The 25,017-nt window shown below is 40.1% G+C and overlaps 1 protein-coding gene across 3 annotated transcripts in view; it reads right to left on the bottom strand.

Annotated features, from left to right (window-relative positions):
• The window catches only part of MYO18B (myosin XVIIIB), a 1,187,635-nt gene that overhangs the window by 1,043,048 nt on the left and 119,570 nt on the right, over positions 1 to 25,017 (bottom strand). For all 3 annotated transcript variants that reach the window (XM_073672938.1, XM_073672946.1, XM_073672953.1), the window contains 2 exons: positions 22,914 to 23,014; positions 11,588 to 11,651 (listed from right to left, as the gene is read on the bottom strand). In XM_073672938.1, coding sequence (XP_073529039.1) covers positions 11,588 to 11,651; positions 22,914 to 23,014 — 165 coding nt within the window. The remainder of the gene's footprint in view (positions 1 to 11,587; positions 11,652 to 22,913; positions 23,015 to 25,017) is intronic.

The following is a 25,017-nucleotide window of genomic DNA, read 5'->3' as shown; positions in this document are numbered from 1 at the left end:
GCTGCGCATTGGTGCCACAGATCCTAGAGGGGTGCATGGAAGGATTCCTCCACAAGAGGCCCTCACAGCATACACACACCTCCACCTTCCACCTCAGACCACCAGAGCGAGCCCGGATAGGGATATAAATAGGGAAGGTGGAGCTAGGCAGTTCAGTCTGGTCTGAAGTCAAGTCTGTAAGGAGTTCAGTTACATTGAGTCTGGAATCTACAGCCTGGAGACACAGTCTAAAGTCAGTCTGCTGCAGCCAGAGAGGTTGTCAGTCCAGCCCGGACTCATTGAGCTCAGGTTAGTGAGCCTAAGGCGTGCCGACGCCATAAGAGCGGTGAAGAGTAGCGAGGCCTACTGCCAGTGTGAAGTCTAGTGAGGGCCCTGAGCGCGGCCGAAGGCAAGTGGAGTAAGCGAGCTACATAGGGGGCAGAGGAGCTTAGCCAGCTCACCCCAAGACCATATACCAGACACCGGTTCCGTGTCTGCAAGGATCTCTAGGACCAGCAGAAACAAACGGAACCCCTGGCGAACTACATGTCCCAGGAACAACAAAAGCTGACCGTTATCCCAGGGTCAGGAATCACAGAGGCCCAAGAGACCAGGCAGAGTGATCTCCAACAGAAGGCCCTACCACCAGGTCAGCCGGTGCAAGACAGAGACCAAGTTAGGCCTAGCTTCAGGCAGGTCATAAACTTATCAGGAAAAGGCAAGAAACAGGAGGCCCCACACCCGCTCACTGGGGAGAGTCCTGAAATGCAGCCTTCACACTACAGTGCCCTGGATCGTGTCTGAAACACCACCAGTAAAGGTACTGAAGTGAACTGTTGTGAGTGTGCCTATTCTTCTCCTGACCCGGTTGGGTCCCCTTTGTCCTGCATCCCTTTTCCTACGCTGCCCTGAGGCCCCGCTCCACCTGTGGGGAGCTGCACCAACTAAGCTACCTGACCACCGGCCTCAGAGGACTGTAGCAGCGCTGGTGATGCTCACCAGACACCACGGGTGGCGTCACAAACTTTTCCTATCCCATACACCTTTCCCCCATCCCTTGCTTTTAAGAGTGACCCCAGGGTACGGGCCCGGGAGCCGGCCACCGCGGCATCCCCCAAAACTAACAGCAAGGCCCGGGTGCCGAGTCGTCCCCATCACCCTGGGCGCGTCAGCGCCAGGTCTGATATAGACCTGATGATGCTGCGCGGCCAGCCAATCACTGTAATGCCACAACCAACATGGCTACAGCATTACAGTGAGTGGCAGGCAATCCTTGCATGTTCATTGGCTCTGTAAAGAGCGCCAAACATGCAGGGAGGCGACCAGAGCTCCCGCCGAGCAACCCCGGAAATACACGGCGAGCGCCGAGCATTTCGAGCAGTGAGATGCTCGAGTGAGCACCGAGCAGTTGCGAGCATGCTAGCTCATCACTAATCCTTACCCTATGGGGCGAGATCCTGCATGGAGCCCCAGGCCGAGGAAGATTGACAATATATAGAGGGAAGACCAGCACTCCTTGTATACGATAGGTGCACGGATAGGGTCCCACTCCTTAAACTTCAAAAAACAATGGAATCCAGCACTCTTTGCATGACTTTATTGATATTATAGTAGCGTGTATAGATATAAATAGCATTTTGGTCAAGTTGATCTTCTTCAAATAGTACACTGAAACAATATGGAAAATAATTTGATTTAAATAACATAAAATGAGTGACAAAATAATAGACAACATTAAATACAGTAAACACAGAACAAAATTGCAATCAGCATATACATACAATCCTGTCAATGCAACATAGGTACGTAGACCTATGTAAGGAATATGTTAGCGCTATATAAAAATAAAATAAAGATTATAAGATAAATCCTAAAAAACCATGTGAATTCAGTTTAGACATGATAGTTACCTACTGATCTATATACATATGTGTAGTATAGCGATTCCGGCGGTTCCAGAATTCAGAAAGCAGTCTGTCAAACAAAGGAGAACATAGGAGTCACCCTATATTGATGCTTGTAAATTATCCCATAGCCTATATAAATGTTAGATAGAATAGTTAAGGGTAATGGTGCAGCTCAGATAATATAGTCCAGATGTTAGAAAAGAAAGGGGTAACTGAAAATCAGATTAAAGGCAATAATGGCAAATGTCCATGTAGTCTGTGTGGAAATGGTAGTAGTTAAAGTTGTGGTCCCTATCTGACAACCCTGTTCCTTCCATTGTAATCCCTTATCATATGTAGTATTATTTATAGTATGAATGGCCTCTGTTAGACAAGAATTGTTCTTACCCAATGGCTAGTATGGTTTCAGGAACAGTTATGCTGCCATTATGAGGAACACGGCACGTGTTTGTCTCTGGTCATGAAAAGCCAAGTAGGGGTATAGGGAGTTAATGCACAATGATATTCTGCGCTGTGTTAGAGGAGGAAGTGTTTGTAAACTTACTCAATTCTTGTCTAACACAGAGACTATTCTTCATACTATAAATAATACTACATATGATAAGGGATTACAATGGAAGGAACAGGGTTGTCAGATAGGGACCACAACTTTAACTACTACCATTTCCACACAGACTACATGGACGTTTGCCATTATTGCCTTTAATCTGATTTTCAGTTACCCCTTTCTTTTCTAACATCTGGACTATATTATCTGAGCTGCACCATTACCCTTAACTATTCTATCTAACATTTATATAGGCTATGGGATAATTTACAAGCATCAATATAGGGTGACTCCTATGTTCTCCTTTGTTTGACAGACTGCTTTCTGAATTCTGGAACAGCCGGAATCGCTATACTACACATATGTATACAGATCAGTAGGTAACTATAATGTCTAAACTGAATTCACGTGGTCGTTTATGATTCATCTTATACATAGGTCTACGTACCTATGCTGCATTGACAGGATAGTACATATATGCAGATTGTGGTTTTGCTCTGTGTTTACTGTATTTAATTTTGTCTATTATTTTGTCTGTCATTTTATGTTATTTTGATCAAATTATTTTCCGTATTGTTTCAGTGTACAATCTGAAGAAGGTCGAATTGACCGAAACATTATTTATATCTGTACACGCTACTAGAATATCAATAAAATCATGCAAAGAGTGCCGGATTCCATTGTTTTTCGAGGAAGATTGACAGTCATCTAGTGTTTCTTCCATTTTCTAATAATTGTGCCAACAGTTGTTGCCTTCTGACCAAGCTGCAATATTGTCCTGTAGGCCATCCCAGCCTTGTGCAGATCTATAATATTGTCCATGGTGTCCTTTGACAGCTCTTTGGTCTTGGCCATGGTGGAGAGGTTGAAGTGTGATCGATTGAGTGTGTGGACAGGTGTCTTTTATAAAGGCAACGAGTTTAAACAGGTGCAGTTAATACAGGTAATACCGTGCAGAGTAGGAGGTCTTCTTGAAGAAAAACTAACAGGTCTGTGAGAGCCAGAAATCTTGCTGAATGGTAGATGATCAAATACTTATTTCATACAATAAAATGCAATTTAATTATTTAAAAATCATACAATGTGATTTATAGGTTTTTATATTTAGATTCTGTCTCTCACAGGTGAAGTGTACCTACGATAAAAATTACAGACCTTTCCATTCTTTGTAGGTGGGAAATCTTGCAAAATCGGCAGTGTATCAAATACTTTTTTTCCCCACTGTAAGTATCTAAGTGTCACTCTGGCATCTCGCACGCCTTCTCTGCGCTGCCCTACTCTCTGCGTTCACCACTTTGATTCCCCAGCATCAGATTATCTCCATGAGCTGCCTTGTGCTCACTGCCAGCTCTGCTCCTAAAGAGCTTCCACGTAGCTTTAGGGTGGTGCGGCCAGATCCTGTAGGAATTTAACCATGTTATGTCCTGCAGGGATTGTCTTCCCCAGTCAATCCGCTGCCAGGCAAGGGATATATTAGACAGCTCCTCCCACCACTCCTTGCCCAATTGGTGGTTCCCAGTTGTTTGTCTCTGCATCCTGTGGGTGCATGTTTGTTCTGTCTCTCCCGTTATCGACCCAGCTTGTATATTGTCTGACCTTTCCACTCCTGCTTTCGGCTTTATACTCTGATCCTGTGCTGCCTGCCCTGACTCTGGATTGTCTGTCCACGTCTTTGCCTTCATCCTTGTACCCCTGACTCTGATCCTTCAGTCAAAGACTGCAGGTCTGGGGACTGCCCTGGAGCGGTACCTGGTGACTATCGGCCTAGCTGTTGTAGGGGGAGTTTAAAGAGATAGCCATCCGCTATCTAATGTGTTTGGCCAACTTAAGCAAGAAAAACTGCAGCAAATTTCTTTATCATTTTATACCATTTTGCTAAGTGGTATATTAAGCTAGGTTATATTAGGCCTACTTGGACACTTTTTTTCTTGGAAGCTAATATACAGGTGCTTCTCACAAAATTAGAATATCATCAAAAAGTTAATTTATTTCTGTTCTTCAATACAAAAAGTGAAACGCATGTATCATATAGAGTCATTACAAACAGAGTGATCTATTTCAAGTATTTATTTCTGTTAATGTTGATGATTATGGCTTACAGCCAATGAAAACACAAAAGTCATTATCTCAGTAAATTAGAATACTTTATAACAACAGCTTTAAAATTGTTTTCAAAATCCGACATGTTGGCTTACTGAAATGTATGTTCAGTAAATGCCCTCAATACTTGGTCGGGGCAGCTTTTGCATCAATTACTGCATCAATGTGGCGTGGCATGGAGGCGATCAGCCTGTGGCACTGCGGAGGTGTTAAGGAAGCCCAGGTTGCTTTGATAGCAGCCTTCAGCTCGTCTGCATTGTTGGGTCTGGTGTCTCTCATCTTCCTCTTGACAATACCCTATAGATTCTATATGGAGTTAGGGTCAGACAGGTTTACTGGCCAATCAAGCACAGTGATACTGTTGTTTTTAAACCAGGTATTGGTACTTTTGGCAGTGTGGACAGGTGCCAAGTCCTGCTGGAGAATAAAATTTCCATCTCCAAAAAGCTTGTCGGCAGAGGGAAGCATGAAGTGCTCTAAAATTTCCTGGTAGACGGCTGCGCTGACTTTGGTCTTGATAAAACACAGTGGACCTACACCAGCAGATGACATGGCTCCCCAAACCATCACTAATTGTGGAAACTTCACACTAGACCTCAAGCAGCTTGGATTGTGTGCCTCTCCACTCTTCCTCCAGACTCTGGGACCTTGATTTCCAAATGAAAATTGGAACTCTGGGACCTTGTGGAGTGCGTCAATGACTACCTTCTGGACATCTGTCAAGTCAACAGTCTTCCCCATGATTGTGGAGCCTACTGAAACAGACTAAGGGACCTTTTTAAACGCTTAGGAAGCCTTTGCAGGTGTTTTTTGTTAATTATTTTAATTTACTGAGATAATGACTTTTGTGTTTTCATTGGCTGTAAGCTATAATCAGCAATATTAACAGAAATAAACACTTGAAATAGATCACTCTGTTTGTAATGACTCTATATAATATATGAGTTTCACTTTTTGTATTGAAGAACTGAAATAAATTAACTTTTTGATGATATTCTAATTTAGTGAGATGCACCTGTAGGTACAGGGAGGAAGAGCATCATGGACTCAATAGATAACAAAGGACAAAATAATGCTGGTCACATGACATTTGACACTAAATTCTGATAACCCTTTAATTAACTAAAAAGTGGTAAGAGGTTATAGCTACAGTTGATTAGTCAGTAGTAATTATAATAAATAGTAATTGTCAGCAATTGTATGACTATATTGTACCTTAAATGGGTTGTTCCATAAGCAACATTTATCACTTATCTCCACGATAGATGATACATGTATGTTTGCTAAGAACCATCTGCTAAGAACCCCAAAGGAGGGCCCGAAGTACCCTATGTGAATGAAGCATTCTTCAATGGTAAGTCTCACAGTGGACTTTGAGACCCTTGTTCTGGTGATCAATGGAAGTTCCAGTGGTCAGACCCCTCAGCTTTACTACACGCATTACCTATCCTATGGTTAGGTAATGCAAATTGTTTATGGAACAGCTTCTTTAAAGTCATGCCACAAAAAGTGTAAGTAAAAAAAGAGAAGGGGATTTACTTTACATAAACCCCGGGTTAATGAAACAGCATAATATAGGAAATGAAGACAATAAGGACTGAAGCAGCTACTCCAGAAAAAGCCATCAATATTCTATACTGTCAATATCACCTCTTGTTAAGGGCAGATGATCTGCTTGTGTAAAAGGACCCAAGTCACTGTAAGTACAAGAAAGCAGAGGCACGGAGCAAATAAGACACTAGATAGAGATAATGCAGAGAAGAAAAGAACAGACAAGATATTCACAGCACCAGAACTCCCTTTATCAGTGTAAGTCGCAGGTTAAGGGCAACCACATTGTGTTACTGATAATGGGTAATAGGAAGAACTTGGAAACCATGGGACACAGGTTTCTGATAAGCAGCAGCAGGTACAGGGCAGACAAGATTGCTTTCCATCAACAATTGGTATTTTATCACATTGAAGTTATCGAGATAGCAAAATGAAGACAGAATCGGCTTTATTTTCATTTGCTTTATTTTACTAGAATGAAATTGTGCAACAGTCACACTACTTGTATCAGATGTGCAATGCAATTTCTTGGATAAATGTAAAAAAAATGAAAACATGTAAAACAATAAAATGAAAAATGCATATTTTTTTCCTACCAGAAAGAATACCACAGTATGGATCAGTTATTCAATGCCATACAATAAAATGCAATCATTTTTATCTTCTTTATATCAAGACCTACAGTATATAGACATAGGTGGCATGCATTAGGATATTAAAGGGAAGCGATCATTATAAAAAAAATGACCTATTGTTAAAATCCGTTTTTTGTATTACATATGTACATATTTTTTTTAAAAAATGGCAGTGTTTAATAAATCAAAATTAGTAATCTTGCAGTTTTTACACTGGCCACTGAGGCTTTTTAGACCCTTCTTTCCTGTCCTATAAGGGAGAGTTGACAGGACTTTTCACATCATCAGAGAAAGGATTATAATGACAGGTAACACCTATATACACAGCTGAAAACCCAGGATCCACCAATCACAATAGGTGATGACACAGCTGACCCTGCTCCCCTTCCCTATGTTATGACCTTTGCATACGATCTTTAGGTGCTTCAATACAAAAGATGGGGTTAGAGCCTTTTCATTGTGGCTATGTACACATGTTCTTTCCTGAAACAAAAGGAAGTACGAGTCTAAAAAGCCACAGTGGCCAGTGTGAGAATTGCAAGGTTTCTATTTATTTTATTTTAATCAGTTGGTGGTTTTCTGATGCTTCCCTTTAAGCCTGGTTGTGAGCAGACTGTGTACAGTAGAATACAATTTGCAATCAGTATGTAGATGTTCCAGTGCCATGCGTAACAATAGGTAGACCACTGAAGTTCCTAAAGTTAATCTATTATTCAATGCTCTAATAATTTCAGAGTATAGATTGCAAGTCTCAGCTAGGCTACGATCGTAAGATGGCGTGCCAAAGTAACTGGTATAACAACTGTAGGTATAAGCCATATGGTGCATTGTAGTGAATGCATGATGACAACAGTAGGCATGATACCAGGCGGCACATATCTATCCAATCATGTACACGTAACCACTAGTTAGCATGTGATAGCATCTTTTAGTTAAACATTTCTCCATTTATCGTTATTCCAGATCTCGGGACCGTTGTTTTGTAATTCATGAATCTGATCCAACGTGTTGTTTGTCAGATGCAGAAGCAGGGTGCATTTGCACTGCACAATGTGCATAGTTAAAAGACCGCCAACCAGCAACATGTTGGCCGGTCACATGACTTTTGACACTAAATTTCAGTTTATAGCCTTTTTACACAGACACATGGGACTTCATATCATTCAGTGCTCATAGGCTACCATTGTTCTCAGTTTAAACAGGATGAGACACTGCTAATATTGATGATATTTTGGGCAAACTAAAAGATCATTTCAACCAAAGAGCATTTCAGGTGATCAGCAGCGTACTACCTAGAAACGCCTATTCACAACAATCATACAGTGTAAATTTACTTTTAGTGTATGAATTTTGTTTGTGCTTGTGTTTTGGTATCACACTAACCTCGTACCTGTGACCATCGCTTTGTCCATTTAATATCCGCTCAGTTACCAACTTGGATTATCTTGACTTCTATCACTTAATGTTCTCTGTTTCCTAGTATAATTAGACAAGTAGTCTATGGGTGTCCCAGTCCTGAGAGTAAACTGGGTTCTGTACATGTGAATGTGAGTTACTCAGGAAAAGAGAGTGCTATGAGTGAATAATAAGTTCAACTAAGCCATGATCGCCTGGTGGCGTGCATAGAGAATTCTAGGAAAAATGGCATTTTCTATTATACCATGAACTTTAGGGACTTTCCAATGATGTACAATAAAAAATTACAGTGACATGTTAAAGTTTGGGCACCCCTGGTCAAAATTACTGTAATTGTGAACAGTTGAGCAAGTTGAAGATGAAATGATCTCTAAAAGGGCCACAGTTAAAGATGACAAATTTCCTGTGTATTTTAGGCAAAAAAAATATTGTCATTTTTTACATTTTAAAAACTACAAAAAGGAAAATGGACCAATGCAAAAGTTTTGGGACCCTTAGAGATGTGTGTGCTCAGATAACTTTGACCGAGGTTTCAGACCTTAATTAGCCTGTTACTGTTATGGTTCACGATCATGGTTAGGAAAGGCCAGGTGATGCAAATTTCCCAGCTTTATAAAACCCAGGTGGGAAATTTGTCTATGTAGTGGGTCATCAATCCAGTTGATAGATTGAGTCTTATTGTCAAAGGCATGAACATCCTTATCAGCTTGAATTCCCAGATTTTTCCCTTTCTGTCATCCTTAAAAGGAATTTGTCAGCAGGATCAACGCTCCTGAGCCATCTATATGGTCATGTAGATCATAAGAAGCTGAATAAAATGACACCTTGATATCTGCGATCCGATGAGTTATTCCAGAGAAATCCATGTTTTTCTTATATGTAAATGAGATGTTAAGATCTACGGGCCAGATACTGTTCTGCATGAGAATCTGCCTCCAGAACTTATTTTTAATAAAAGGGCGTTGCAGGGCTGGTTTTTTTTAAGGAAATATTTGCATGCAGCAATCATATCCTCATGGTGGCTAATATTGTATCCTCTGAAAGTGGAGCCAGGGCTGAGACTTTGCAGAGGATGTCCGTGGTGTCCAGCATATAACTGGGTGCGCACCTCCCTAAGGGTTTTACAATGTTCTCCACCCAGCCTGAGATATTCTCCGTTAATGTCCCAATGCAAAAAATGCAGAAAATGGCAACAGAAATCAATTTTTTTTTTAAAAAATATGAATTTTTTTAAGACAATAAAATAATAAAATAAACTATACATGTTTGGTGTGTCCGGAATCGTACTGACCTGAAAAATCATGTTAACGGGTCATTTTTACTGTAGAATAAACAGCGTAAAAATAAAACTCACAATTGCATCGCATTTTTTTCACCATTTCAATGCGCTTGGAATTTTATTGCCATTTTCCCTTACACTATATGGTAATATGAATGGTGTCATGCAAAACGAAATCTTGTCCAGCAAAAAAAAGAAGTCTTCATATGTTTTATGTCAGTACAAGAATAAAAAAAAGTTATGACTATTTAACAATGGGAAAGAAAAAATGAGAATGCAAAAAAAAAACTGACTGAGGAGGGAACGGGTTAAAACTTAGGGTTTGATAAATAATAAAAAATCACAGCAAGCACTATATAATATTATACATAGTACTGATAGTTAACCATACTCTGTACAACAAAGCCCTTCCAAGTTGGTATAATTTTATTTAGCAATCACCACATAGGCTCCGATAATCAATACAAATTGACATTTTAAATTAGGAATTAACTCAGTGACGTAACTTGAAATTTTGAGCCGCAATGCAAAATTTATTATAGTGCCTTGAACTAAAATGGGTCTTTAATTGTATTGGAGTTCTGATATGTGACAAAGAGACCTTTTGGGCCACCATAGGCTCCAGGGCTCGGGTACAACGGCAATCCCAGCACCCTCTATACTTATACCTCTGAATGAGTCTGCTTTAAAACACTGGATTTGCATCAGCATTTCTTCCTGACAGGTATTTGAAGAGCAGTTCCAGCTATTTAGTGCTTTGTCATGTGAGATGATCACGCACAGAAATAATTCTGAGTGACTAGGAGAGTCAAGAAGGAAATTTTTTTGATAGAGCTGCTCTAGGCAGTTGAGCTGTCTTTCATGCTACATTTACTAACAACCTTTCACTTGAATCATTTCACACATTAACAGGTTTTATTGCTTATCCTTTGCCTATAGCACCTATAAACTCCTCATCAGAAGGTTTAAGGCAGCCGCACGGAGCAAGATTGATTCAATATTATGAGTTGCATGTTTGACATACATTGGAACATTTAATAATGCACAGAATCTACCCCAGAAATGTATACTTTTCACCCATTGCAGTCAGGTAAAATAAAATAAACCAAGCCTTTGGAAAAAGCAGATCCAAGTACATTATCTATATGCTTCACGTTCCTTATGACTGACCAAACATAAAATGAGGCAACCTGCTTATAAACAGTTAAAACCAAATATTCTGTTTCTTACTGTCACATCTCTCTCTCTGCTCCTTCTCTTTTTCTCTTGCCAGCGCTGCCTCATTCATTTTGCGCGTGGCACTGGTTGATAAAATAGATGTTGGAACTAGAAGCTCTGGACAGCGCAGGCTCTGTCCAGCCATTTCGATTTGGGCGGCTGGGACCTGCAATGCTGTCTGACTGTATAGGCGTGTGTGCTGTGCAGCTGGAGTTATCAGCTCTCTGCTCCAGCCATTTGGAAAGCACCACACCCTACTTAAGCTTCCAGCTTACTGCTGGAAGCTGCCAGAAATAGTCTTGTGCATCTCTGGTTTGGTCCTGCCTAATTAGCTCCTTGTTGTTATCATTGCTTCTTGTTTTGACCTCGGCTTGTGTTTCTGACTATTCTTAAGGATTCTGATGTTGAACCTTTCCTGCATTTTTGGTTCTGACCTGGCTATCTGACCACTCATGCCAACCTGCACCACCGAACACCAGCTTATTCCATGGCTATTGCCCATGGACCCCTGTTTAAGTCCAGATCCCGGTACATGGGTTAAAGGGTGAAGGCCAGGGATGGTAAGTGGAGGGGCTTGCGCTAAGCCTGGCCATGGTAGCCACTTTAGAGATGCCAGGCGACCCCTGACAGAACGTCTTTACACTTGCTATGATGAATCAGTGAATGGTATCCACATACAGTAGTTTGGAGGACTGACTCTGACCAATGCTTTGGAAGAATACCTCTGTCCTCTTGCAACACTATACCCGGGCTCAATGCGAAATATAATCAGGTAATATAAATAATACCAAATAGTGTATATTTACTATGTGCAGTATATCTAGGAACCTCGCACAAGAATGTCTGTTCATTGGTAGGTAGATCGAACCTTCGCATATGGTTTGGCCATAAAAAAACAGTGCTCCAGTTAAACCAGTGACTGTATATATTTCCTTTAGAATAAATATCTTCCTACCTTCACACATGGCTTAATTCCAAAGAAGTGGCAGTCTACCATCTGGTGTAGGTTCAGTTCTGACCTGGTCACAGTTAAGAAAGGTTACAATTACTATGTGCATTTACTAGACAAAAATGTAGCTCATGAGTTAATCTTTATAAAGTGATTTTTACTTTGTGACATGTAATAGTACACATAATCAAACAGGTAAAAATTAAGATCTATAGTGGTGACAATGTATTCACACTGGAGTTACCAATGGAGTTTATACTACATATAGTCCTTGCAACGCCTTCACCTTCACATAATCAAGTGAGAAAGATTAAAAAAGAAATAATAAAAAAACTATATATATGTCATTTATCCATTTCAGAACATGTCATGATATAATGTCCCAGAGAGCAACCTGTCAATGTATAGAGTACATTACTATGATCTAGCGTTCTGCAGACCTGTCACTGTGCAGTGATATGCTGAAGCTTCTACACTGTCCCATGGTATCGTGTGATAGAAAGATCCTGCTCTCCTTGGCAGCTTACGTACATTCTTATACTTTAATTTCATCATTTCTAGGTCATATGGTTTACATCACTTTGTGTCCTTATCACATTTCTCATTCTTCAGCCACTTACAGTATGCTTTTGGTTCATATGTGTGACCTTTATTTAGTTTCTATTGAATTATTTTTTTTTTTGGAGGAGAGTGGAGACACTTTGCTTTCATTTTACGCTACATGACAATAACAATGTTTTATCATTGAAAAAAGATAATACATGAAAAAAGGAAAATAATGGAACAAAATACTCAGACGTGTGTCAGTTCTCAGCACCCTAGAGATTATGTTTACATTCTAGCATTTTGTAACCCCTTTTTTCCCAACATAGACTTTTTGTAGCAGATTGTAGGCTACTATCTTGTTCACCACAACAGCAAAGCCACTACCAGTAGCAGAAGTCTGTAGATTAGCCAGTAGACTAACTGTGACTGAATCAATTAATTTAGGCAAAACCAGCAGAAGATCTAAAGTGTTTTGGGGCGATAAGACTCTTCCCTGACAAATGATCTTGGGGAAGAGGATGTTGAATTACAACACAATTACATCGGCTTGATCAAGATGTTGGAAAAATATATATTTTTTCTATAATTTCCACAACCCGGGTCGACGCTGTCTGTTTTTGTAGAAGATTTGGTAGTTTGGATAGATGGCATAAGCAGATGCTACAGGCTACTTACAGTTGTGCTCAAAACTTTACATACCCCTGCAGAATTTTTCCTTTCTTGGCCTTGTTTCAGACAATATAAATGATAACAAAAAAACTTTTTCTCCACTCATGGTTATTGGTTGGGTGAAGCCATTTATTGTCAAACTACTGTGTTTTCTCTTTTTAAATCTTAATGACAACCGTGTATTGCCCCTTTTAACATCAATGATAGCTTAAAGCCTTTTGTGGTAGTTTATTTTCTCAGATGGTAAAGCAACCCATTCTTCTTGGCAAAAAGTCTCCAGCTCCTGTAAATTCCTGGGCTGTCTAGCATGAACTGCGCGCTTGAGATCTCCCCAGAGTGGCTCAATGATATTGAGGTCATCAGGAGACTGAGATGGCCACTCCAGAACCTTCACTTTGTTCTGCTGTAGCCAATTACAGGTCGACTTGGCCTTGTGTTTTGGATCGCTGTCATGTGGGAACGTCCAAGTACGTCCCATGCGCAGCTTCCGGGCTGATGAGTGCAAATTTGCCTCCAGTATTTGCTGATAACGTGCTGCATTCATCTTCCCTTCAACTTTTACCAAGTTTCCTGTACCTTTGTAGCTCACACATCCCCAAAACATCAGCGATCCACCTCCGAGCTTTACAGTAGGAATGGTGTTCCTTTAATCATAGGCCTTGTTGACCCTCTCTCCAAATGTAACGTTTATGGTTGTGGCCAAAAAGTTCATTTTTGGTCTCATCACTCCAAATTACCTTGTTCCAGAAGTTTTGAGGTTTGTCTCTGTGCTGTTTGGTATATTGTAGGTGAGATACTTTGTGGCACTTACGCAGTAATGGCTTTCTTCTGGTGACTCGACCATGCAGCCCATTTTTCTTCAAGTAACTCCTTATTGTGCATCTTGAAACAGCTACATTGCTAGTTCTCAGAGAGTCCTGAATTTCAGCTGATGTTATTTGTGGGTTTTTCTTTGCATCCCGAACAATTTTCCTGGCAGTTGTGGCCGAAATTTTTGTTGGTCGACCAGACCGTGGTTTGGTTTTTACAGAGCCCCTGATTTTCCATTTGTTAATCACAGTTTGAATGCTGCTGACTGGCATTATCAATTCCTTGGACATCTTTTTGTATTCCTTTCCTGTGTTATACAGTTCAACTACCTTTTCCCGTAGATCCGTTGACAATTTTTTTGCTTTCCCCATGACTCAATCCAGAAACGTTATTGGCTGGATGAAAGATGCAAGAGTCTGTCTGGATCCCAGAAACTCACTCAGCTTTTATGAACAAAAACTGATTATAAGCAAACAGGTCACAGATGAGGATGTTACCTTTAGTAGCCATTCAAACCCATTTGTGTCAAATTCTGAGCATGTTATTAGGCCAAAATCACCAGGGTATGTGAACTTTTGGATGTTTTTGGTTGTCATTAAGATTTAAAAAGAGAAAACAGTAGTTTGACAATAAATGGCTTCACTCAACCAATAACCATAAGTGGAGAAAAAGTTTTTTGGTTATCATTCATATTCTCTGAAACAAGGCCAAGAAAGCAAAAAATCTGCTGGGGTATGTAAACTTTTGAGCACAACTGTATCTTATATTGGGGGTTCTATCAGTCACCCACACTGCTCCCAGGGACACTGATGTGATTTTGATCCACTACCACTATCACTTCCACATATTAACTTCTCTACAAATAACCCCAAAACACTCACCATTTGCAAGATCAGAGGCCTTAAGTCCCCAATTTGAATGGAGTGGCCAGAAATAGCCTAGTGCTGTACTCCACTATCTCCATCAGTTCCATAAACTTTCATAACTCTAACAATATCATTATTTGTATCTTCTAAACTAGGAGGTGTCGGAGGTATCTTTTCCCTGTCTGCCTTTCAGCCAGGGGCCTTCAGAAGAACTCTAATTTAGGGAGAGAGGGAAGAAAGACAAGTGCGGCGCTTCCTCTGAGCGTAATACCTTTTTACTAACAAATAAAAAATGATTTTCGTTGTGGTTATGCATTGCTCACCTTCAATCAGTAAGAAATGCAGGTTGAGATTCTCAAGGAATCAATTCTTTGGACACCTCTCCTCCATGTCTTGTATACTCCAAAAAGGTGTGCAGCTCACTTTGGAGAACTATGTACTGATCCTGATTCGGATCTACAAAGGTAGTAAATTTGTTTAGAGTTTCTTTTTCTTTTAGAATTTCAGCCAGAGGCTAAGGCGAAGACAAGACCCCCATTAGAAATTTCTGTATCTTGTACAAAAAAAAGTCAGGGCTACCCTTGGCACCAGCCATATGCTCCATGCTCCAGTTTTCTGGTGTCATGCTCCTGGGTTCAAACTTTTAAACTTGTGTTTTGTGATTGGCTTCTCTGTTCGCCAAGCCACAGCAGACACACCTATTTCTCTAGGTGTTTAGATTCTGTTATTCTGGCTGCAGTTTGTTTAGCATTACATAGATGTCTTCATTTGTCTGCCCTATCACCTTTTAGGTGCGGCTTTATATTCTGTCTTCTTGCTGGCATTTCCTGCTGGTGATAGTTTTTTGTGGATGTTCAGCCATTCTGCTATAGCTTAAAGCCACCCAGTAAAATTCTAGCTAGGGTGTATCTCCTTGCTGTTTCAGTTCTTTACTCTGTACCTACCTTCTGATTTTTTTAGAATGTAGGCAGCATATAATTTAACTGTACGTACTTTATACTTTAGCTTGTATTTTGTTCAGAGTGAGTACTTTACTCAGTCTGGGATCTTTGATATTTTTCAGCACACTTTCCCTTTGTTAGGTAATTCACACTCTGCTCTGCCCTTCGGTTCTTTAAGAGGAACGTAAAGTGTTCTACTGCCTTTTAGGAAGCATAGGTCAGAGCTGCCCTCTTCTTGTCTGTAGTTAGGGCTATCTTTGCTCAACCAAGAATTATTGGGGACTGCGAGTCAGAATCCCTATTCTGTACAGGAGCCGGCAGGGTCAGTTAAAGTTTTTAGGTGGTTACCTACTTTCTGGCCACAGAATATCTATGTTAAAAAAAATTTGGATTATGGGATTTATCTAGATTGAGATTGACTAACAAATGTGCATTTCTGACTGGTAAAGCCTTTGTAAATTAAAGGGAATCTGTCAGTAGGATTAACCCTTTTAATCTGTATATATGGGATGTCAGTCATAGAAAGTTGAATAAAATGATACATTGATATCTGCGATACGATTTCTTATTCCAGAGAAATCCATGTTTTTCTTAATATGTAAATGAGCTGTTAGAACTATGGGCCGGACACTGATCTGCATAAGATTCTGCCTCCATAGCTTATTTTAAATGAAAGGGAGCGTTACCAGTATGAAACATGTAATGACTGATAGTCTGCTTTCCTGATCTACATGTCTCACACTGGTAACGCTCCTTTTAATTTAAAATAAACTCTGGAAGCTGATTCTCTGGGTGATCAGTGTCCAGTCCATAGATCTTAACAGTTAATTTACATATTAAGAAAAACGTGGCTTTATCCGGAATAAGACATCGGATTCCAGAAATCAACATATTGTTTTATTCAGCTTCCTGTGACCTGTATGCCCATATAGATGGCTTAAGAAGGTTGATCCTACTGACAGATTCCCTTTAAACTCTAAGTATGCAGTGAAAACGCTGCCTGCTGAATACTCCCCCACACGTGGCAATATTAGTCTGAAAACCATTTTAAATTAGGGACATAGCACATACTAAAGTGGCTTCCATGTGGATTCCTACTGCAAATCGCAGCGCATAGCGACATGCAGATTAGCCTCATTGAAAAGTGCTAATCTGCTGCAGACATGTGGCAGTTTAACCTGCAAATTTACAGCAGAAGTCCAAGGTCAACCTCAAATTCCACAACAAATAAATGACACAAACCACAGGAAATATTTGGCATGTGAACATACAAACCCTAAGACATGTGCTGTCTTAAAAAGATAATCTTTAGCTTGTAAGACATTGCAAGAAATTGTGCTCTGTGCAATTTTACAACCTGAAGGTCATTGTAACTGTCACTGTATATGCAGATTTATTTTACAATGAATTTTACAATGAATTGAGCTAGGAATCAATAATCCAATAATCAACTTTTTCACTTACAAATTAAATTTACACTTATATTTAAGCCAGTAAAAGCTACAGAGAAATAATACTGATTTCTGAAATGGCAGTTTCTGTAGATTGCCTGTTGTATTATAACATGGCATCCAGTGAAATAAGGGGGCTTCTTTTTGTAGAGGCTTATACAGGGACATCCAAGACTATGAATCCTGGAGACTCAACCATAGACTGTAGTAGGATGATCATGTAGTCTCTGAAGTAAGGAAAGTGAAGGCACCTTATTCTAATGATCAGTCAAGATCACAGCAGTTAGTCTTTTGTCAATTGGACATTGTTGTTATTGCCTGGCTTTATAACCCAATATCTATTCTGAGACAACTCCTTCAGGGGTTTAGCACGTCACAGTTTTGCTTCTCATCCTGCTTTCTTGGAACACCCAAGTGGAAGTTACTGAATACAGATAAAAATCGTGCTAGTTTGGCCAAGAGAAAAGGGCAAGAGGCAACCATAGCATAACGAATGTCTCATATGAAGTTTATTGGAATGTGGAAAAAATCAGGATATGATAGTAGAACTAAAGATGTAATTTCCATCCAGAAACTATATGGGGCAAGCTGAGTGACTGAAGGCTATGTGATGCATGCATGTATGTACTGTATGTATGCACCCCCTAAGCTACTTGTAATCAGTTACTGTAGACCCCCAAGCTCCATCAAGCTCTAGTTTTATATTTGCACTCAACATCACAATACAACATATTAGTGTAGGGTACTTTCTTTTACATACTTGTCACATATGAATTTATTATACAGTACAGACCAAAAGTTTGGACACACCTTCTCATTTAAAGATTTTTCTGTATTTTCGTGACTTTGAAAATTGTACATTCACACTGAAGGCATCAAAACTATGAATTAATGCATGTGGAATTATATACTTAACAAAAAAGTGTGAAATAACTGAAAATATGTCTTATATTCTAGGTTCTTCAAGGTAGCCACCCTTTGCTTTGATGACTGCTTTGCACACTCTTGGCATTCTCTTGATGAGCTTCAAGAGGTAGTCACCAGAAATGGTCTTCCAACAATCTTGAAGGAGTTCCCAGAAATGCTTAGCACTTGTTGGCCCTTTTGCCTTCACTCTGCGGTCCAGCTCATTCCAAACCATCTTGATTGGGTTCAGGTCTGGTGACTGTGGAGGCCAGGTCATCTGGCGTAGCACCCCATCACTCTCCTTCTTGGTCAAATAGCCCTTACACAGCCTGGAGGTGTGTTTGGGGTCATTGTCCTGTTGAAAAATAAATGATGGTCCAACTAAACGCAAACCGGATGGAATAGCATGCCGCTGCAAGATGCTGTGGTAGCCATGCTGGTTCTGTATGCCTTCAATTTTGAATAAATCCCCAACAGTGTCACCAGCAAAGCACCCCCAAACCATCACACCTCCTCCTCCATGCTTCACGGTGGGAACCAGGCATGTAGAGTCCATCCGTTCACCATTTCTGCGTCGCACAAAGACACGGTGGTTGGAACCAAAGATCTCAAATTTGGACTCATCAGACCAAAGCACAGATTTCCACTGGTCTAATGTCCATTTCTTGTGTTCTTTAGCCCAAACAAATCTCTTCTGCTTGTTGCCTGTCCTTAGCAGTGGTTTCCTAGCAGCTATTTTACCATGAAGGCCTGCTGCACAAAGTTGTTGAAGAGATGTGTCTGCTGCTGGAACTCTGAGTGGCATTGACCTGGTCTCTAATCTGAGCTGCTGCTAACCTGCGATTTCTGAGGCTGGTGACTCGGATAAACTTATCCTCAGAAGCAGAGGTGACTCTTGGTCTTCCTTTCCTGGGACGGTTCTCATGTGAGCCAGCTTCTTTGTAGCGCTTGATGGTTTTTGCAACTGCACTTGGGGACACTTTCAAAGTTTGCCCAATTTTTCAGACTGACTGACCTTCATTTCTTAAAGTAATGATGGCCACTCGTTTTTCTTTACTTAGCTGCTTTTTTTCTTGCCATAATATAAATTCTAACAGTCTATTCAGTAGGACTATCAGCCGTGTATTCACCTGACTTCTGCACAACACAACTGATGGTCCCAACCCCATTTATAAGGCAAGAAATCCCACTTATTAAACCTGACAGGGCACGCCTGTGAAGTGAAAACCATTTCCGGTGACTACCTCTTGAAGCTCATCAAGAGAATGCCAAGAGTGTGCAAAGCAGTCATCAAAGCAAAAGGTGGCTACTTTGAAGAACCTAGAATATAAGACATATTTTCAGTTGTTTCACACTTTTTTGTTAAGTATATAATTCCACATGTGTTAATTCATAGTTTTGATGCCTTCAGTATGAATGTACACTTTTCATAGTCATGAAAATACAGAAAAATCTTTAAATGAGAAGGTGTGTCCAAACTTTTGGTCTGTGCTGTATATACAACTACTCTACCATGCAAAACATCTACTCTTACCTATACTCAAGAATTCTTCCTTTTTGAGACCTATTTAGCTCATTGCAAAGGTGGCAGTAACCTGATACTCTTGCCTTTTTTACTAGAGGTTACTTAAAGGATTATTTGCAAAGTGTGAGTTATCTCCTATCCTATTGAGTATTCCCAGGACAATGAGTTATCCTCTATCCTATGGATAGCGGGTATCACTAATCACCAGGGTCTTACCACTGGGACCCCCAGCAATCTTTAGAAATCGGGACTCAGGCTTTGCAGCCCTGTCTTGATTGGAACAGAGGTGTGCATGCTTGATTTCCACTACAATCATTGTCTACAGGACTGACAGAAATAGCCAAGCTCTGTACTCGCTTTCTCAGGTAGGACTATAGACAGTGAAAGGAGCAGTAAACCATTCCCACATTTGTACCGTTCGATAATGGCCACTGCAGAAACTGGGTTCAAGATTTATATTTTCATTCTCGGGATTGCTGTGGGTCCCATTGGTCAGACAACTAGCGATCATTAAGATATTCACTATCCCAATGATAGGGAATAACTTAGTATCTTAGGAAAAACCCTTTAAATGGAGTTTATCATTTCTCTGTCATTGTTGCATGGATATTAAAATTATATGCACTTATTTTCTGCTGATGCTGTGCATAAATTCTGCCTATCAGCCAAGAACAACTGCAGGTTACATCATGGGAAACAGAGCAATAGATTAAGCCTCTGATGAGACTCTAAAATATAGATTTATATGTAGCTTTAAATCCACAACTGCTTTCAATCAGACTAATATATTGAATATGGCATTATGGTATGCTGTCTCCATGACTAGGTAGCACTGCTACTCACATGCAAGATACAAAAACGAAAAAAAAAAATTATATTTATATGAATTTGGGAGCATAACTAGCTGGAGTAGAGGTCATGTGCTCTTTGCATAATGCCCAAAAGCCACTTTGCATTGGTCATAGGAGTTAGATACAGTGAGCTGAAATTTATCCCTAGGAGAAAGTTGTCCCTTAACCCCTTCATGACTGAAGCATTTTACATTTTTGCGTTTTAGTTTTTTGCTCCCCTTCTTCCCAGAGCTATAATTTTTTTAATATGAGCGCCGACCACTGGGCGATCGGGCAGTGACAACCACAGGGGTCTCCTGCAGACCCTGGATTGTAATGTCGACCCATCGGTCACCAGTGATCATGTGACGGGTCGCCGATGGGTGGGGCCGAGTTAAGTGCCGCTGTCAGAGATTGACAGTGGCATTTAACTAGTTAACAGCCATGGGTGGATCGCAATTCCACCCACGGCTGTTGCAGGCACATGTCAGCTGTATAGATCAGCTGATATGTGCCCGAAAAAAGGTGCGGCCTCAGCGCCGGAACCCGCACCAAACAGGGGGATCTGACGTGGGAAACAAACAGGGGGATTTTCACGTCAGAAAAGGGTTAAAGGGAACCTGTCACCAGGTTTTTGCTACGTAGTCTGATGGCAGCATAAGGGCTAAGACACTGATTTTGGTGATATCTCACTTATTAGGCTGTGTGCTGTTATTTCCATACAGTTTATGTTTTATCATCAGGACATTATCACTGCCCAGACTAGCTCCCTGGTGCCAATTTGTCTGACTCCGCCCCCTCCTGTGATAAGCAGCTCACTGTCAATAGACAATGTACACAGAGAGCCTGGTGTGGGCGGGGTTAGGTTTCTGAGCTCTGTTACATGCTACATACAAAACTCTGATTATGTCACAACTGCTGCATCCAGAAAACTAAGTGATACATAGTTGAAATCAGGGTCTCTGCTCCTACATCATGCTGCTCACAGATGAGGGAGCAAAAACCTGGTGACAGATTCCCTTTAAGCTTTGATTCATGAGTTTACTAGGGTCCTTTATTCAGCCACTAGGATACTGTATGGCATATTACACATCACATCACTATAGAGTCCGCAGAATGAAGTGAGTCTTGTGTTAATCGTGCAATGTCACAGCTAAGGACAAGGAGATTCTCTGTTTACCCATTTACTATGCATCAGCCTCCTCCTGATTACCATTAGACGGTGTCTTGACACGGGACATTAATCAGGCTATTCCCAGGCTGTAAAAATCCCATAGCCTGAACTATGTATCAAATCCTTTACAGGCAATGTCAATATAACATGAAGCCGATAACCGATGGCTGGAAGCTTTTACTAAACATCTCTAGGGTTCCATCAATGCCAACTGAAAAGCCGCTGATGGCTATAGAAAAAAAATACACGCCTAGGTTTTATCCAGTGCAATTTAAAAATGCGGAAGATAATGCATGGTTAACGAAGCATTAATTACATTCCAACATGGGATCCCTAAGAGAAAACACTGGGCCCCACTTATGTGATCATACAGTTGTCGATAGAGTAATGTAAACAAAATTCTCTTGGCTGCCACCTAAATTCATTATGTATCTATGAAGAAGTAACATGTTCTATAGCACAAAGCAACTGGGAGACAGCAACTAATGAAAATAGAACTGGCAAACAGGCACATAGGGAATCTCGAAGGCACAGGACCTGCATTTAGGCAATGGCTGGTGTCTATGAAATTCATGAAAAGTGTTTCAACTGTCCAAGCAAACACAACATATAGCACGTAAAGGAAAACATTTTACGTAACGTTCATTTAAAGGGTTTATCTGGGTAGTTGTCTCCACCTAGTGGTGAGTACAGGAACTTTCCAGCTAGATATTAAATGTAACCATTTTTTTGGGGAAAAGAGAGAAAGAAACTACGAATCCACAGACTCAATGATAATAATCATAAAATGTATTATATTAAACTGTGGTATTTGAATATCAATATTAAATGTTTTTGAAAGATATATCATAAACTTGCATTGAAAGAAAATATTGAACAATGAAACAAAAAACTATCACTAAATATGCTGTAATTCATGTGACAATTAGCTGTATCTTTGTTGCTCGGTGACAACTAAGATTGTCACCAGTATATCCCACATAGAGATGGAGATCTAATGCCTGATTAGAAGACTCGGGGGCAAATCTACTGAGCTACACAGTGATGAGACCCTTCCCACCTTATAATAGGATTGTGAGGGAGATTTGACATTGAACAATCAGAATCACGTATTGTGGATGCTTTGGGTGCAGGTCGTCAAGCCATGTACAGAATTGGGGAAGGAGGAGAGCATCAAAAGCTGTACAATAACGTCAGGAGAGATTGCAGCCTCGAAGAAGCTTAGAGGTTACGAAAGAATAAAAAGTATAAAAATAGTAATGATGTAATGAATTATGGATAGGATGAAGGCAAAATAAATGGCATGAATTTGTATTGTGAGCCCTACCATTAATACAAATAGAGCTGATTTCAGAACTTATAGAGCTGAAAAAAGATGGAACGTATATTCTGCTATTTTTTCTATTCATGTTTTGGAAAAAAGGTCTCATTGTTAGATATTCCACCCAAAACCGAAACAAAAGCAAGACCTCTATAAGAATCTATTCAGATATGTATTAAAGAGATAATGTGACCATATAGCACCATCTGTAGTTACTCTTATGCCTCTGCCCCAGTAATATACTAGAACCTAAGGCAGCAGCAGTTGTATATTACACAAGGTTACATGTGTACCTGAGATCCAAATCTGCTCCAGTTAACAGTTGTGAAAACACATTGAAGTTACTTTCTCCTTCTGGTTGTTGGGCCACACGGATTCTTTCCAAGAGCATGGTCTGTAAAATTACAAAAGACTCCATTACAGAACCTTTCCAGCTCAGTTCATATTGCGACCTAACTGGATAGAACCTAGATAGCCACACTAACACTATAACTGACCTGATGTAAGTTGTCTAGCAGCATTATGTGTTATCAGTTGATTAATCTTTCTTAAAGGTAAACTGTCAGTAAGATCAACCCTGAAACCTGCATATAAGGGACATATAGGTTTTTGTAAGCTAAATCAATCGACACCATTAAATATTCCATCTGTTGCTGCATTCCTGAGAAATCAGCATTTTATTTAATATGTCAATACATATTAATATGGCAATACACTTCCTGAGCTTCCACAGATTTTATTACTGAACCTTTTACAAATTAAGTGGAATCTGTCAGTAAAATTAACCCCGAAACTGCATAAATGGGCATGCAGGTTTTGAAAGCTTAATCAATCTACCCTTTTACATCTTCTATTTGTAGTTAAAACCAAGCACACCATTGTTTTTCTTATGAAATTCTCAATAAGTTTGATGTGTCACATTACCCTCTTCCCATTGAAAAAAATAAAGTTGGATCCAAAATGGCTGACTTCAAAATGGCCGCCATGGTCACCACCCATCTGGAATAGTTTTCCCCCTCCCATATACTAATGTGCTACAAACAGGAAGTTGATATCACCAACCATTCCCATTTTATTTAGGTGTATCCATATAAATGGCCCATCCTGTATGTACAACCAGTTGCTGCTTGTTAGAGCTTCTCCACTATAGTTAATTCCCAGAGTTGGGAATATCCTTCATTATACATATAAAAACTAATAAGATATATGGACAGAAGTTGTTCTGAGGATATAACCAAGGTAACAGTGATCTAATTATCTTAGCATGGAACACTTAAATTGTAACTAAATGTTGTTTATATAATTATGCTTCAAGCTTTACAAAGTTATATACTTATGTAATATAATTCAGTACCTTCTTTTGCTTCTTTCTCTCCAAAATCTATGCTGCAGTGCTGTTTTAACAGCCTAGTTCAAGCTCCTTTACAATCTGCTTTATACTGCTGCTCTAGCAAGAATATGCACTCAAACACTGTTTACAAATACTTCCCTGTCTGAGCATGAGGGTGGGAAGCAGAGACACTCACACAGGAAGAGTATTTGTAAATAGTGTTCAAGTAGTAGGGATTCTTGTAAGAGCAGAAGCTTGAACTAGCTAGTTAAACAGTTAAAACAGTACTTAAGTATGGAGTTTGGAAGAGAAGGAATCATAATAAGGTAATGGAGTTTATTACAAAGATTGATCAATAATTAAATGAAAAAAAAGTTTTACTTTAACATATTTTTCTGCTTCTAAACATTCAGGCCTTCATGCAATCTGTTTTGCAATAGAATATTTTAGGATATTTTTGTTAATCACATGTCTTGTCTCCAGCGCTGGTCCATGCATCATTCTTCCCTAGCAGCCAGGTATGCCTCGTGTACGTCTGTTTACTATAAGAACCCAGTACAGCCTTATGATGTCATGCTCCTCAGCCTTTTAAGGCTGGTTGAGGCAGTTGTATGATCACTGAGTATTCAGGTAGTAAGGAGTCAACCTTGCTGGACCATCTGACTAACCCAGCTCTTCTGTTGCTGGATTCTGCTGTTGCCTCATGTCAAACACATTGTTGCTAGTTCACACACTTGACTCTGCTATACCAAGGTGCCTGTTTGACTACATAGCTCTACTGTTCCTAGGACCTGTCCACACTCTCAATTATGGTATACTAAGGTGCCTGTCTGCCTACACGGCTCCACTGTTTCAAGGTGCTGTCTACACACTTTCTTTGCGCTACCAAGGTATCTGTCTGCAAATACCTTCCTACTGTTCCAAGGTGCTGTCCACAACTCAACTGTGCTATACCAAGGTGTATGTTTGCCAACATACATTTTCTGTTCCAAGGTACTGCACACCTGGCTTTGCTGTCCTAATGTGCCTGACATATACACGACTTAGCTGCTCCAAGGTTCACAAAC

The sequence above is a fragment of the Phyllobates terribilis genome, unplaced genomic scaffold (assembly GCF_046119375.1).
Source record: "Phyllobates terribilis strain yellow unplaced genomic scaffold, ASM4611937v1 Scaffold_1__5_contigs__length_1240528914, whole genome shotgun sequence".
In the NCBI taxonomy this organism is placed as follows: Eukaryota; Metazoa; Chordata; class Amphibia; order Anura; family Dendrobatidae; genus Phyllobates; species Phyllobates terribilis.
Note: the sequence above shows the minus strand (reverse complement) of the source record. Positions and strands in the feature narration are given on the sequence as shown.